At 38.1% G+C, this 16706-nt stretch overlaps 1 protein-coding gene across 1 annotated transcript in view; it reads left to right on the forward strand.

Moving 5' to 3' along the window:
- The window catches only part of LOC116325461 (ras association domain-containing protein 3), a 35056-nt gene extending 19050 nt beyond the window's left edge, over positions 1–16006 (forward strand). The window contains exons 2-6 of the mRNA XM_031746359.2: positions 6115–6222; positions 7873–8031; positions 8281–8368; positions 10010–10125; positions 10844–16006. Coding sequence (XP_031602219.1) covers positions 6115–6222; positions 7873–8031; positions 8281–8368; positions 10010–10125; positions 10844–10993 — 621 coding nt within the window. The 3' untranslated portion in view covers positions 10994–16006. The remainder of the gene's footprint in view (positions 1–6114; positions 6223–7872; positions 8032–8280; positions 8369–10009; positions 10126–10843) is intronic.
- Positions 16007–16706: the final 700 nt, after the last annotated feature.

Consider the following 16706-nt stretch of genomic DNA (forward strand, 5'->3'; position numbering starts at 1 on the left):
TTCCCCCCATGGATCGGCAGGAAGTAACAGAGAGAGGGAGGCTGTGGAGGGGCTGTGGAGGGGGAAAAATTAATAAAAGGTGCTTTGTTTTGTTTTGTTATCCTAGTAGAAAGCCTCAGCTTTAAAAGAGCGATTGGGAATACATTTAAGTAGTTGCTGCTAGTTTCTCTTTCTTTTTGTGTGTGTGGGTGTGTAAATTATAAAGTTATTGCCAAGTATAGTCGATATAAACGTGTTCACCGTGTGGACTTTTGGTTAATTATTTGAGTTTAGTGGGAAACTAACATGAGTTGTAGTGATCGAGTCAGTACAGAAATGTGAAGCTGGCCTAGAAGCAAGCAGAATATATTTTAAAATACACAGTTTACAGTAAGAAATGAAGGCTCGTTGTTCATTTTTATAGCATAAAACAACATTTCAAACAATCTATGATTAAGCTTCACCAGAGTGACGCTTGGCGCTTTCTTTTGTCTCATGATGATTTTCAGATGATAATGAAATCTCTAAAGATGTCCCATGAGACTTTAAAAGCTTGTAATGAACATTTATTGCTATTTTCTTACATTTGAATATTTAAGGTTTAAGAATTTGTTTAGGAAAACATAGGTGACATTAAAACTAGACCACAGATACTGGAGAATCTTCTAGAATCTGGAAAAAGTCAAGAACTTTCCATGAAAGCGCCAGCACCACTGAAGATAAAGGAGGGATAGAGTTGAGAGAATGATGTAATATATTGCACCTATAGAGGACTTTCCCGGTGTTAACTCCTGTCAATGTTTTGCTAAACGGACTTGCCTCCCCTTTAATTATCTCAAACGTACAGATCTGAGTCAAAGACAAGGACAGAAAACTACCCAGCTGTACTCAAAGTGTCTTTGTTGTCCTTTAAAATATAGGTTCAGTTTAGGTGAATGACTGTGTTTAGTCTGCCTGTAGCACCTTTAACACACAAGTGCACAGTGTTAGTCCGAGCTAAGCGCGTTTTATCTACACACGCGCGCACAGTGATGTCATGTGTTTACAGACAGGCGATGCAGACGAGCGTGACGGTGCTAAACAGAGACGAATGCTTCAGGTGTGTGTGCGTGATAAGATCCAGAGAAAGGAAAAGACCACTTTTCCTCCAGATTACTTCAACATAAAGCCTGATATGACTCTCCCCCTTCCATGGTTTCCTCTGTTCGCGCTTCGTTTTCTGTCTTCTCACTTTTATACGGCCTTTCTCTTCCTTTTTTTCCCGTTGACTCAGAGTTCTGCTTTTACACTTGGTCTGATGCACTGATTATTCTTCAAACATAAATACTGCCAGTTTGTACTTGGAAAGAATTTTAATGGCCTGTCATGAATGAAAGACGTCACCTGTCTTGATACAATAATCTTAAAACAACCACAACTTTTTGGTGGTTTAACTGAGCATATAATTGCCTTTATCACCTTCCACTTTAAAAACCTCATTTATGCTCCATTAGCAGGATGTTTCTATATAGCTTTTTTCTTTTTCAACCTGTGGACATAATACACTGTCTTACATACTCACAGTATTACTAAGACATATCATGTTGATATACAAACTTAATAATACATGTTACACTGAAGTCACTTCCCACACATACCAACTGTAGACTTCAGTGAACTGATAAAGGTGGAGCCTGATGTTTAAAGGCCTTTTTTTCCTTCTTTGACTCATTGTGATTAATAATATCATGGCAGACCTCTTTTTAAAAACCTTCTTTCTGTTCTCCTCTGTCCCTTCAGTCCAGCGTTGCTCTTCCAGCTTTGTTGGGAGGGTTCGCTGCGCTCTTAAATTGGACCATGACCTCATTGTGTTGCAGCTCCGCTGTGCTCTGCTTGTCCTGTTTGTTTGGATTGTGGTCGCTGTCTCCCGCCTAGTTCCCTTTAACCCCGTCTATCCTGCTCGAAGTGGAGAAGCTGACACGCCCACATTGATACAAACTCCTGTTTCGTGCTAATGTCACTTTAATCCTGCTGTTTCTCTGCTTAAACTAGTTAATTAGGACTTTTATCAGGAAACACATTAGAGGGAAGGTGTGTGGAAGCATTGAATTGGCTATTTAAGATGAGATGAGGACAGCTGATGTAGATCAGCAGGGTTATCTACTGACCTAAATGATCTCCCACAAACAAACACAAACTCTGCAGAGTCATGGAAGGAAGGATTCCCCTTGAGGGAGTATTTCTTATCATATCCCCATTCATATCTTTAATTCTCTTTCATTTTTGTCCTCTCCGTGTGCACAATGAGATGACACATAATCTACTTACCTGTCACTTCCTGCTAATAAGCTTTGACTCGTCTAACCTAGCAGCCACTTAAAGGTGAGACTGATGGTGGAAAAAACCCCAGCAGGTCAAAGTCAACGTCACAACACTCAGGTAGACACAGGTATTGAGAAGTAGATGAAAGCATCTGTGAAACAGGGACTCGAACTGTTGTGACTTTGTTTCTGTGCCCGTGTGACTGATCAGATCTGCTTTAATTCCAATGAGTCAGTGTCTGGACTTATTACACGGACAGATTACGATCAACAGGGTGTCAGGAGATGACTTCAGAGGCATGTACTGTAAAGTTCAACATAACCAGGCTTTCTTTGTATTAGCTGGCTTGACAAAGCCTAAAACAGGTTTTGTCAAGTCTCTGACAGCACAAAAGGAGTTGTTGACTGAAACTGAGTATTTGGAGCTTTTTAGCAAAAATACCACATTGAAAGATCAGGTTGGGCCAAGAAATAAAATAAATAAATAAAGGTTTATTTTATGTGTCACAGATTTAAGGATAACAACTAATTATTATTATTAAGGTTTGTGTTATCATAGTGTACTAATTGACTATAGCAGTACCATAGTGCTATAGGTGTCACTATAGAGGCGGAATAATAGCTCAGTAAACATGCATGCATGATCATTTTTATCATCTTGTTTTGTTGTTTGCAGTGATTTCAAATTGCTTATTTTTATGCAACAACTTGTCTACAAACCCCAAAATAGTCAATTTATTATGATTTACAACAAAAGGTAAAACAGTAATTTCTTACTTTTGAGAACTCAAAGAAATGAAGCTAAAAACAATCTAAATTTTCTTTTAATCCATTTAGTGACCTACTTCAACTCATAAATCATCAATAAATGCATGGGATTCATAATTTCAGGCAGTGACCGCCAAGTTCCCCCTGAAAAGATCCCCATATTTTCTTTTGTAGTCACGTAAGCATGCATTAGAAGAGTGAAGTAAATGTAATTGCAGAGAAGTAAATCTGTCAGATTAGTGTTATCCTTACATATAAAGCACTTTAGCGCGGACCTAAACTGACGTTGCTATTTTTTCTCAGAGCCATAAACCTCAGTGTTTGCACATGCTGTATTGGCACCTTGTCTTTACTTTGAGCACTGTGTGTGTGTGTGTGTTATCCATATAAGGGTGTATGTGCCTTCAAAGCCTGCCCAGATTCTGCTGTGTGTGTGTGTGTGTGTGTGTGTGTGTGTGTGTGTGTGTGTGTGTGTGTGGTTTTTAATAGATGCTGAGGAGAGCTGCACTATGCCCATGTAAGCTCAGACTGCTGGGGAATTGAAGTCGGTCTAGAGCGTCTGCATTGACACTCTCATATATAAACAGAAAACAGTAGAAATCGGGTTAAAATTCTGCTTTGAACATCTGGAATCCACTGCTTTGAGACTTAAAGTTGTAGCTTTTAAAAATGATGTAACTTGGATTAAAAAAAACATCTGTGGAGAGGAGCTGATTATTTACTCCGTTGTTCTTTAATCTGCTGATAATTTTTGGGCAATAAAATTTGAAGATGTCAAGTTGTCGGCTACACAATTAATTTGTTTTATTATAGGAAGACAATGTTTGGCTTTTTAAAGAGTTTAGATGAGCTGCAGTGAGCTTTAGATGAGTCAAAGCGGTTAGACCACAACTTTAAGGCCAGCCAGAACATCCACAGGATTTACCCCCTTATAGTTCTTATAAAGGAGGATGCTGCTCATAGGGGATAAAACAATTTTTGTAATGGGCTGCAAACATGTTTGTTAATACTTAAGTTTTACATGTTAACATATTTTTGCCATTTTAAGATGGGAGTCTATGGATATTGATTCACTTTAGAGTTAGCCTAAAGTAGCAACTAGAGGAACTGCAGTCTATAGCACTTATATGTTGGTTGTTGCTTGGGGTCATATGGACCGGGGCTCATATGGAGGTTTTCCTTAAATGTTTAAGGAAACATTTAAACCTTCCTCATAGTCATTTATAACTCCAAAACATCAGTATTCAGGTTTAAAGTTGGTAACATGGATATGAATCACTTTCTTACCTCTGAAAAGCGGCCATGTGTCTTCAGAGGCTTCTAGAAACCATTTTATTTGGCTCTGAGGTCAACGTCCCTGACTTTACAACCCATTATGTAACGTATTTGTTTCATGTGACCTGAATTACAGTTTTACACACGTAGCCTGCAGTTACATATAATGCATTCTCATTTAAGATTCATTAGAAGGGTTTGGATGTGTATGTTTGTGTTCTCATATTGGTTCTTTTTGTCTTCATTGTGAACATTTCCTATCAGCTGACCTAAGTTTCGACCTTCCCCACCCTCTGGCCTCCCTCCATCTTCATCTAGGGTTATTTATAAAACCACAGTGCTGACGTGTGATCTGTGACTCTCACAGTGAGGTCTGTTGTGTGGCTGACTTGTCAAACATACATGCCACACACATCACAGGATGTTTGAATCGGTTATGCATGCTCTTCAAGTCCACATGGCCTTCGGTCAGTCAGATGAGACGTCTCTCGCCTGAAAAACACACCTTTTTTTGTGCTGCTTATGTTATATTTTCAAATGCGATTCTCATGAAGTGTTAGCTCTTTCCTCCAGGATGTTTTAGTCTAAAATTAGGAGTCAGTCGCTTATCATGAGACCTACACTGATGTAAAAAGGTGTTGTTTTTTTTGTCATGTACTCACCCTCCAGTCAGAGTTGTTAGTTAAAAAAAATAAAAAAGCAGACACTTAACACCTGTTCCTGTTTATATTCACAGTAAGGTATATTTTGACAAAATATATTCATGACAAATATAAGTGGGGATTACATTTTGTCTGTTGCAGAGCACTTATACCAACAAACATGATCTTAACAAGTTTACTCTTCTCAAGCTGATGTGAGGGGGCTGGGCCACACGGAAACCCCCTTAATACTCGATGGTGTTATTGTGATGACGTATTGTAAATACGCTTATACTCCTTGCTGGCTTTTTTTCCTTCTGACTTCTTGTTATTGTTATAAATCAAATGGTAAAGAAGCAGCCACTTCCTGTCCTCTTTTTACTTAATTTATTGAATTTAATTTTTTTTTTTTCTCTGTAATTAAAAAAAAAAAAAAGCTGGCTTGTTGCACGTATAAAACCGGGCTAAACACGATTGGGTTTAATACTATTAAATACCTCTATTTATTCATTTATCCATCCTTTTTCTGCCTGGGAACACCGGATAACCAGATTATCATCAAAATTTAATAAGCATAGTATAAAAATCAGATGATAGAGGTTAAAAAAATGCTTAATTTGATTTTATGTTAGCATGACTTATTTGTTAGAATCCTTTTTTTTAATTTTTTTAATTTTTTGCATGATGAGAAAAATATGAAACTCTACACATTTCAAACTGTCAGGGTGCTTGTTGCTTTCCTTAATGAACTTAAACAGAAAGGAGGATTGTGCAGAAGCAGAGCTTCTTCTTGGCAGCTCTACACTCACCCTGAGCTGAACACCTTGGAGCTCTGGTTATCTGTTTTAAGGCTTGTTTATAAAGAGATCTTTTTGGTTTTAAAGTTGTCTCACCCACTTGAAACCAACAAGAGATACAGTACATTAAGTCAGAGTAATGTGCACAGCTTTGTAGTATTGCCGTGTATCATCCTGTAAAATCAGAAAATAAAACACTGGTTCTTGATTTGGATTAGAAAGAATTATTCCCTCACTCGTTTTTGTGTCCCACCGCTATCGTCTAAACAGAGGATGTATTGTTTTAATAATCCTGGCTGGTTTGTGACTTATCATGTCGCGTTTCCTTTCCTTCTTTGTCCCTTTTCTTCTAAGGATGTGGAGAAGGAGAGAGAGTTGCGGACAGAGTTCAGCAATGAGGAAATCTGGCAGAGGATCGAGCAGTACAACTTGCTAACCAAAGACCACCTTAAAATGACGCTGGTGAGTGTAATATGCACACACACCCATGCAAACACACCTTTAAAAAGAAAAACCCCATCAACCAGGGCCGTCTTAATGGTTCCACTCTCCAGACTCTTGCAGAGCTGTGCAGGCTCTAAATCTCAGATTTTGAGGTTTATAATGTTGCCGTGTTACCTCTGCCTCCCTCCTGCTCCCAGCATTCCTCAGTGCTCACATCAGAGTGATGTGATGTTATTCCTGCTATTGTTCTCGCCCCACAGTGTTTTCATTGGCAGCATGACAGGTGTCTGAAGTTGTCTCCACTTCAACTCAGTGAATTCCAGTAGAAATGAGAGATGTCAGGTGAAGCTGGGGTTTTCTGGCTGTTAAAGCACCACATGAAAGAATGCAGGCATTATTTTTAAAGGAGTAGCAGGTTACAGAGGATGTTTCCTGAGGTTTTTTCCCTTAGTCATGGAAAATCATCTATTTTCAGACAAGGATTTAGGCTGACCGCACTCTTAACAGATGGGAAACGGCACATCTAAAGGCCAGTAGATTCTAGTCTGACACTCAGAGGGGAGCCCAGACATAATAACTGAGTCTGTCCATTAGAAATCACATTTTAACTGGCCAATAAAAAGTGGACATTCATTCATACATTTGAATATATGAGTTTTTAGAATATAAAGACAAAAAAATGGACAAAAAAGCTGCATAGACACATAATATCAGCTTATATTGGTCACTCATGCCCAAATCACCATGTATGTAATGAGATCAAATGCCATACTACTAGAGCATTATATAAAGATTAAAACAAAGTGTCATCAAAGGCTATTCTGTGCAATTTTCCAGTTGATAATAAAGTCTGTTGGGAACTTGAGATACCTTTAAACACTCCATTGTTAATTACTTGTCATTGTTTTGCTTTTTTATAACAGAGAAAAAAGACAAACTCACTGATTAAGGAAATAATGATGATACTTTCCAAACTTAATATTTTTTACTGAAATGAGTCAAAAGTCAAAGTGGGTATATTCATAAGATGCTCATCGTGATACTTTAACTTTCACAGTCAGTTTGTTCCACAGTCATTATGATAATGTCTGTAAATGTGTTTCAGAGCTCACATTCAATCTTTTTTTTTTTTTGTTTTTGGTCAAGAAAAAGTCTAAATGTTTACTTTTATTTATATTTTAAAAAACTGAAAACTGAGAATATTTGTTATTTTTGCAGTTAATAGATCATCAGGACAGTTTAGAGCAGACTGCATTGCATATTTTAAGTAATGAGTGGATGAATGGGTAGTTTCACTATGAGAAGCCTGCATATTTCTGTCTAAGCACACCACACCTTTTCTGTCGAATTTCTGTCTTCATTCTTTAGGATTTGTCTTTCTTGTTAATCCCGTTTTTGTCTTTTTATCATTCCATCTTTGACGTCTACTTGTTTTTTACTTCTCTTCATACTTGGCCTCTTTGTCTACTCGTGACCTTCACACACACTCCTCCCAGCCCCATATGGAGTAATGAGATTAAGATCCTCTTCCTCCATCTGGGGCCATCTGTCCCGCAGGTCACACTGGGCTTATTGGGTGAACTGGGCTCACTTGGAGAGATCATGTAGCAGCTACCATAGTGTCCTGTAGCTCTGGCCACATTAAAACATTAACTCTGTCTCTGTCAGGGTGCGGGCGGTGTGTACACGGGTTTCATCAAGGTCCAGATGGATTTGCGGAGGCCTATGACGGTGCAGGGAAGTCAGAGAAGAGCCGGGGAGGCCTTCTATCTGCCCCAAGGAGTCTCCAACACCCTCCACGTCAGCTCCAACACCACAGTCAAAGAGGTTGTTAATACACACACAAACACACACACGTGTGAACACACTGCACCCTGCTTAATAGGTTAATTATGATCTGATGACACACCGGTTGAAGTCGAGAGACAGACAGGGCTTAGTTTATTGATTTCACTCAGTTTTGTATGTTCTTTATCCTTTTAAGCAATAAATTAACGACAAAGAAACACAAAAATATTCTAGAAGAGCTGTCAGAGTGATATTGACTGAGTGTTTCTCTTTCTCGTGTGTCTTCAGGTGATCGTCGGCTTGCTGGGCAAATTCACAGTTGCAGACAACCCGGCTAAATATGCCCTGTACAAGAGATACCGGCGGGAGGAGCAGGGTAAGACTGGGTGTGAGAGACGGGGTTTCATGCCACTATTGCCATGCTCGGTATGAGGTGTGCGTGTGTGGGCCTCACCCTCATGTTGGATGCCAGAGGCTCTCCCTACTATAACAGCTCACCAGGGATACCCACACATGCAGATATAAATACAGCACACATCCACGCTGTGAATGAGCAGCTGTTACAGGCTGTTGGGTGTCACATGATGTCTTTCAGTGAGGAGAAGACAGTTTATTAACTTATGCATTGATTTAAAACTATAAACACAACCCGCAGATGCTTGTTTGAAGCTTGTGAGTCATTTCAACTCAAATTTTTATAGATTTGGAGTGTTTTTTTGTGTTTTCTCCCCCTTCTTTAAACGTTCCTGTTCTGGTTTGCATTCATGACTGGAGACGTACAGCTAATAAAAGACAGAGTCTAGACAGACGCCTGACTGCAGACACTTGAAGACTTTTAATGAACTCATCTGGTGTTTCAGGAGAAAAGTTATGTGTCTGAGATTTAACTGCGGTGTGGAAATGTAGAAACATCTTTGACTTTCTGTTTCAAATTGAGATGGGACGACTCATGATGTGGTCGAGGAGAACTTGGATATGTTTGAAAGAAGAGAATCATTTGAACCAAAGCTTGTAGGGATGTACAGGGTGCAGAAACGTGTCCTTCAGTTGTTTTGCTTCTGCTCACCGTTTTTTAGTTCTTCGCTTTTATTTTAAGCCCTTCTGAAAGTTAGAAAGCCTTAAAATAATTGTAACTCTTCCAAACCAATAAATGCTGGTCAACATATAAATATGCAGAATTTGTTAGGAAGAGACAAAAAATTCAATTCTAAGCGACACACAGAGTCAGCCTGTTTTCATCGCTGTCGGTTTGTACTGCTTTGTCAGAAAACTGGTCTTTGTTGTGTGTGCTGTGACATGCATTATGGCAGAAGTGATGCTGATCGGTCAGTCCTTTGAGACTATGTTAACGAGCAGGGTTACTGGTATGCCAGTGAGGGTGCAATATTGCAAAATTTTCCTAACCCTAACTAAGTAGTTTTAAAACACAAAGTGCCCAAAAGGAGTAGGAACCAGAGTTTCCTGGCTCTTAACCCAAGAAATTATGCCCCCAGCACTCTCCAACCTCCTTACAAGGTCTTTGCGTCTTTGTTAAACATGAGCATTACTTTTGGGACCAGAGGGTTAAAGGGCACCTTGCAGAAGGAACACTACAAAGTGTCACTGGGCTGAGAACACATTGATGAAGCAGGAGGTCTGTAAATGAATATATACACTACCCTGACATCCTAATTACACTGTAAGCCCTGAAAAATAGGCTTTTGTCCTCGGATGCTAAGTCAGCAGACAAACCGATTTCAGATTGAGGTCTGGAAATATGTGAATGTCAGAATAATCAAGCCTCTAGCACCTTCTACATCTTTTGCAGATGTAAATACGTTACTGGCTTTAACAGAATCTGTCCCTCACTGTCTGTTCCTGTAAACTACTGCATGGTAATATGGCGCTCCCATCCTTTCATCCTTTGCCAAATCCGTTTATATGTGCACAGAGGAACAGCTGCCTGTGGTTTCATGCAGCGTGCATACTTTACAGACTAATTAAATCTGTTTTGTGTGTGTGTGTGTGTGGTTTGCAGTTTATACATGCAAGTTGGCGGATGCTGAGAAGCCGTTGTTTCTTCGCCTGGTGGCGGGACCCGACCCAGACCTGCTCAGCTTTGTCCTGAAAGAACAGCAGACGGGAGAAGTCATGGTAACACTGATTATCACCACATTTCAGCTTTATTGACATCTTCCTGGCCTCTGTGCTCGTTTGTCTCCGAGTTCAGCCATTCCCAAACGTAAAACTCCTGTGGCCCATTTCAAAACTTTAACATCTAATGCACAATTCTTTTGTGTTTTCATTTGATTTAGATCTTCTGAGGATTTACTTATTGAAGCTGACATGCCATAAAGTGTTTTATCTCAAGTACTTTCTTTTTTTTATCCCCATGACTTAAATATTCAATGGCAATTTTTAAGCAAAAATGACAAAAACTGGAAAACTGGCGAAGAAAGTGACTGTAAATTAATTCTGTAGTACCTTTACAGCCCAACAGGGGGCCACAGTCTTTGCCAATCTCTATCCTAGTCTTTTTTTCCCCCGTTCCTTTTAAATCTTTTACTTTCATTTATCATTGTACATTATTGTTATTGTTCTATATTCAAACCTAGTAGCTGACTATTTTAAAAAATTTAAAAATTTAAAAAATTGTTTTCCTAGTGAAACTTCTACGACAAACTGCTTAACATGTTTTTTAAAAAGCAGTAAAGGTGCCATTGTTGTTATCCCAAGATGGATGCTACGCATAAAAAGAGAAATAACCACTCCTACTGTACTATCAAGCATCGTCCATAGACATATACTTTATCAATTAAAAAGGAAAAAACAGAAAACTGAGCGAAGTGTTCTTGCTTGCTTTTCTCCTCAGTGGGATGCCTTCTCCATCCCTGAGCTGAAAAACTTCCTGCGGATCCTCGAAAAGGAGGAACAGGAGCAGAAGGACGCAGTAATTCGCCGCTATGAAACCTACCGGCAGAGACTGCAGGAGGCACTGCTGGAGGTCAGGGGGCCTTCTTAAGAGGATATAACCTCCTTTAAAAAGGACTACTGCCCCCTAGAGGGACGAAGGGGATGTTTTGTTTTGTTTTTCATTTTTAATCTCCTGGTGTACATTTTGATGGAGGGAGGGATGTGAACACAGAATCAGGAGAGAGGATCCAGCACCTGGAAGAAGGGATAATAAAGGATGACAAGAGGACAGAAAAAAGAGACTGCAAATAAAAAAGACGAACAGACAGAATTTGGGTTGCTGGATTCAAGATTTCAAACTGCTTCCCGCTCGGCTCCGTCTGCCTGCAAACACCAAAGATTCACTCACTGTGCCATATCCGTTCATCCTCTCCACTGTTCGCCGTCCATCCCTCTCTTCTTCTTCTTCTCTCACTCTGTCCTGCTGTCACATAATTTATGCAGTTCATCCTTTTTGTTTCCCTCACCTTTTTATCCTTTGAACTTGTGAAAGACTCAAGGCCATATGTTGAATTATTTTTATTTAATTTGTTTGTTTTAAAGGTCTGTACATATTCTTTTTTCTTAATTTATATGGGTGAAGCTTTTTATTGTTTTTTGTTTTTCTTTTTAAAACAAAGTCTTATTTTTGTTTTATTGTAGAGAGGCGGAGCAACAATCTGCTTGTTGACACAGATGCTGAGAATAGTTTTTTCAGACTTCAACAGGACACAGAAAATCCAAGCATCAGAACATGAAAGACCAATATTTTTCAAAAATTATCAGCTGGAAGGTCTAAACAGGCCCAGAGGCTGCAGTTGCATATATATGATAATAGTTTGGGATAAATTGGAGAGGAACTGGAAAGTCTGAAGTTTGCAAATATGTGTGAAGTGATAAAAGAAGCTGGCATGGATATGTATGGAGTCTGAAGTGTGACAGAAAAATTACAGATTTACTTTTTAAAATATTTGCAAGCAACACTTCATTTACTTAATTTTAGAAACTGCTATAGGCGTTCTATTTTTTAAATAACACCTTTATTCTATTGGCAGGATCATTTTTATTTACCGTGCAAACTTTTATGAAAATAACTGCACTTTTCTAGTGATTTTTCCACTACGAGAAAACTTTAAACTTGGACAAGTTGAGTCTAAAAGGTGTTGATATATCATAAAATGGAGTTATTTGAACCCACAGTAGTTGTCAAATGTAAAAGTAAATACAGTTTCCAATAATAATAGCACTAATTACTAAGAATGAAAATGGATTGTAGTTATTCGGGATGTATCAGTTCCAAAAACATGTCCAATCAAAATATATGAATCTGAGAAGAAATTCTTCTTATATTTGTTATCCATTTATATGGAATTTAATTATCTGTTCATGCTTTTGGCACATTTAGGACTCCATAAAAGCCAGCCTGAGATTGTTTACATGAAAGGAAGGAGAAATGAAAGGTGGTGTGACAGAAAACAGATGCAGGAACTCTAGAGAGATTTTTGTAGTAGTTTAGTTTTGGTTGCAGTTTGTGAAAAAAACGCTGTTTGTTTTTTCATGTGGAGTGAAGATGAACTGGTGGGATCTGAAGCCTTTGTGTTTTTTCCACCACCAGCAGAGTTTGGTGAAGCATGAGCTGAATAGACTGAAGCAAACTGCTTGAACTTTGACCCCCCATGTGGTCAGAGGAAGGAGTGTGGAGATTTGACAGGTTTCTGGAAGTTGACTGAATGGTTCAGAGGAAGTAGAAAAGAAACATTAGATGCAGGAAAGAAAAAAACTAGGGGAAGATAAATGGCATGAGGAGCTAATACATGGGAAAGACTGTCATACAAGCAGTGTGACCGTGGACAGTGACGGGGGTTTCCTCCAACCGCAAGTCACTTTGATTAACTGCTTGTTCACTTTTTGCATTATGTGAGCTCCTCGAATCCATGAGTGCAAGAAAAGGAGGTCTGTGAGTGCTGATAGCTGCTGAGACCAGGGAGGAAAAACAGCGGCATTGTGTGCGTTTCAACCCGTCTGTCAGCAGGCATTCATTTAAAACGCAACTTTTTGATACGCTTATCTTGAACTAAAATGTGCAGCCTTGACCTCATAAACCTCTCCTAAGGATAAAATAAGAGTGGGACACAAATCAAGGCACGCAGGACTGTAGTAAACATGAGGGTTTAAAGGCAGAAAAACTAAAGAAATGCATCAGAGTGCAAAAGGGGGCTCAAAGAGAAAAGGTTTTCTTAATAAAAGGCCATTAAAACCTTTGATATATATGCAATATTTTCTGTGGTGATGTAATTTATCATTTAAAAGTCAAAGAGGCTTTTTCTTGTTTGCTTGGAATATTTTTGGGGGGCAATTTTGAAGAAAACGGTCAATAATCTGGACAAATAAGTCAAAACATTCATGTTCATTGCATTTTATCTTTATGTGTTGCAAAATGCTGTTTGCTGTTTGAGCTGCAGGTACTAAATGATGTCAAACTGAGGGTGCTGCAGGGCGTTTCTGTAGGAGACTGTCGCCATCTAGTGGTCAAACACGCCAACTGTTCTCTTGCTTCTGTGTCAAACTTGATTTATCTTATAGATTTATTTTGTTTTTGTTTTTTTTTTATAACCAAAGATATTTTTGTGTTGTTGCCTGGAGCAAAACATCTATAAGGGGCCTCATCCCATCAGAGGGAAAAACATACAGTATATATAGTGTAGAGGTTTTATTTAAAGGGGTTTTAACCCCAGTTCCTTCTACTATTAAACACTGGGTTATTTTTATGGAAGCAAAAAAGGGCCTTTAGAATTTAAATGAACTAGTTTTATATATAATCTCTGGGTTATCATGGGCAAGAGTCCAGCATTATAAACTTTCAAACGCTGGGTTTAAAAGAGGAGAAGGCCCACTGGAATATATTGGGAAATGTTGGATTATGGGAAATGTAATAGCCACTGTTTTTGGAGCATTTCTTGGTAAAAGTTGGAACATCCTGACCATTTTCTTCCTGACCATTTTTTATTCCTTTTTTAGTGTCTTGTAGAAATTCCCAACTTTTATGTAATTTCCAAAGAGAAAACTCATTTAATAACTTAATGGTTACATGTAAATACAAGAAATTTAAACTTGGTCTTTTTAAATGCTTAATTTTCAGTATGTCATTTGAAAACTTTGAGTATATAATTTTAATTATTGGTGGTTTTACTTTTTCAAAGTTAACAAATTCAGAAAACTCAAAAACAAAAATACAATTAATTTGGCCCTCTTTTGCTTCCATACGTTATAGTTGAAAGTGGTGCGAAAGTCTGAATGGAAACAGTAACTGAATCTTGAAGCCATGTTGTTGTTTTTTGTGTATCTCATAAACAACTCTAGCTGTTAAAACACATCATCCCAGACTAGTTGCATCAAATTAAATTTTTTGGGCACTTTAACTTTGAATTCAGGGAAAACGGGTTTTTAAAATTTAATTTTTTCTCCTGTGTACCGCGATCACACGCTCTACTTTATCTTAACATCTAACACACTACAATCTTATTATTCTTTTTTTCTGTTTTAGCTGATGAAAGTATAGTGTGGCAGAAGTCGGCGATTGTGAGGTCATTTAATAAGTTTTGGTCTCAGTGAGCTTCCGTAGGATTTTGCTCAGAGTTGGCTGTGAAATAGTTTGCTTACTGTAAACAATCCTGGGCTGTTCAACATTAAAAGCATGCGTTATTTTAGATAAAACAGCAGTCGGACAGCGTCTGGAAAATAGTTTTCAGATGCCGTTTACCTGCTGCTGATAGAAATTAGGATTGCTGAAGAATTATATGTCATGGAAAGCTTTTTGGGCCAGTAGTGTTCGTGTATGAAGATCAGATATGATACCTTGTATGTATTCAGAGATGTTGTTTTTAAGGCTGTTCAAACATACCTAGAGTCTGATAGCGTGCAAACCATTGGCTCCTTAGTCTTAATTGAAATATTCTTATACTTTCTGTCATTTTACACTATTTAAACCTGTTTTCCTTGTTAGCATATGTTTTATTTCTTTAGATGTTGCTGAAATTTGACTATTGCTCTGATTTTTAGGCTAATTGGGATTAATTCTTTATAAAAACATCACAAAATCATCTTTTCAAGCCTGTCAAATGTTAATATTTTTACGCTTCCTGCGTATTTAAGAGCTTTCAGCCTTCCCTCTGCTTTTCTTTGAAACTAGCTTCACATTTACACTTTTAGTATTTTTTTTGTCCCCAAACTGGATATAAATTAGGGTGTGTTATATAGGATAATATAGTGTAAAATGACAGCTCAGAAAACATTCACGAACTTTACATGTAAGAATATGTATTACTTCATTGTTTCAAATATTTAAATCTTGTTCTTTAAAGAAAAAAAAGAAAAAAAGAAAAGCATCTCCCAAAGTAGCTTTTTTAGAGCATTGAAGCCTTTAGTCTTTTACTCTTAAAAGTGTTCAAAAATATCTTTTTTGACCATGTATTGGGATTGGAAGCTCCAGAAAAGCTACTAAATGATACCTGGGTTGATGGTGTTTTTTTGTTTTTGTTTGTTTGTTTGTTGGTTTTTTTGTGAACTAAATTCGTTCACAAGCTTAATTTTCTGAGCAGTTTTGACGCTTCTCGGATTTGTGCGCTCGGGTCTCTGGTTTGAACATCCACAAACTGTTGTGTTAAATGCCAAAGATCTGTGTTGTTGAAGCTCTTCCTGATTTTTTTCCCAGTGATGCTGTTTTTGTTGTTGTTGTTCACCCAGACTCGCTATAGAGAAGCTATACACCTTTTCAGGTTTATGATGAGCTTGAAAACACAAAGCTAACTCTATTGTTCTACACTTGAGTTCAAAAAAATTAAAAGGGTTTTCTGGGTAAAAGTTTCAGATCTGAGCTGCAGTTGGAGCTCGGTCTGAAATGTCCCAATCTCTGTGCCTTTGTACAGTTCAACAAACCTGAAGGAGAGGCTGAAGGTCTCATCGTGTTCTCTCTCCGTAGGCTGAGGCGGGTTTATTTTTGTAGGTGGTTTCAATCGTTACCAAATGTGGCCTTTCCTCACGGCAAGGCGGGCTTCATCTATTAAAGGTGAAATTATAAAAGAAACTTAAAGGGTTATGTGTTTTTTGTCTTCTGTTTCACTTGTTTACTCATTATTTTACTCAGTTTTACCAAGAATGTGACCCCATTTCTTTTGAATTATCTGAGTGTACCTACTTGCTTTTCAAGTGGTCTCACATCAAACTTTTTATTTACAAATAAGCGATGTTGTTCAGGGCTGTGGAAACGTATTTGTCTGCTTCCTGATTTCTTAGGGGTTTATTTTATTTTATTTTATTTTTTTTTGCATATTTGTCACACTTAAATGTTTTAGATCATAAAACAAATTTTAATATTAAACAAAGCTTAACGAAGGAACTTGGAAAGCTCCTTTTGTCTCGTCAGTCGACAGAATATTTTCCCAAAAGAATCCCCAAGGTGTTATTTGATAAATGTGAGATTAGCCTTTGTGTTTCTTTTGGTCAGCAGTGGCTTTCTCCTTGGACTCCCATGGATGCCACTTTTGCCCAGTCTCTTTTAAAAAAATTTTTTTTTATTGTTGAATCATGAACTCTGACCTTAACCGAGACAGGTTAAGGCCTGCAGTTCTTTAAATGTTGTTCTGGGTTCTTTTGTGACCTCCTGGATGAGTTGTCGCTGGGCTGTTGGAGTAATTTAGGATAGGGCGGTCATTCTGGAAAGGTTCACCACTGTTCCATGTTTTCTCCATTCATGGATAACTGCTCTCTTTGGTTTACTGGAGTCC

Source organism: Oreochromis aureus, linkage group 17 (genome assembly GCF_013358895.1).
Source record: "Oreochromis aureus strain Israel breed Guangdong linkage group 17, ZZ_aureus, whole genome shotgun sequence".
Classification (NCBI taxonomy): Eukaryota; Metazoa; Chordata; class Actinopteri; order Cichliformes; family Cichlidae; genus Oreochromis; species Oreochromis aureus.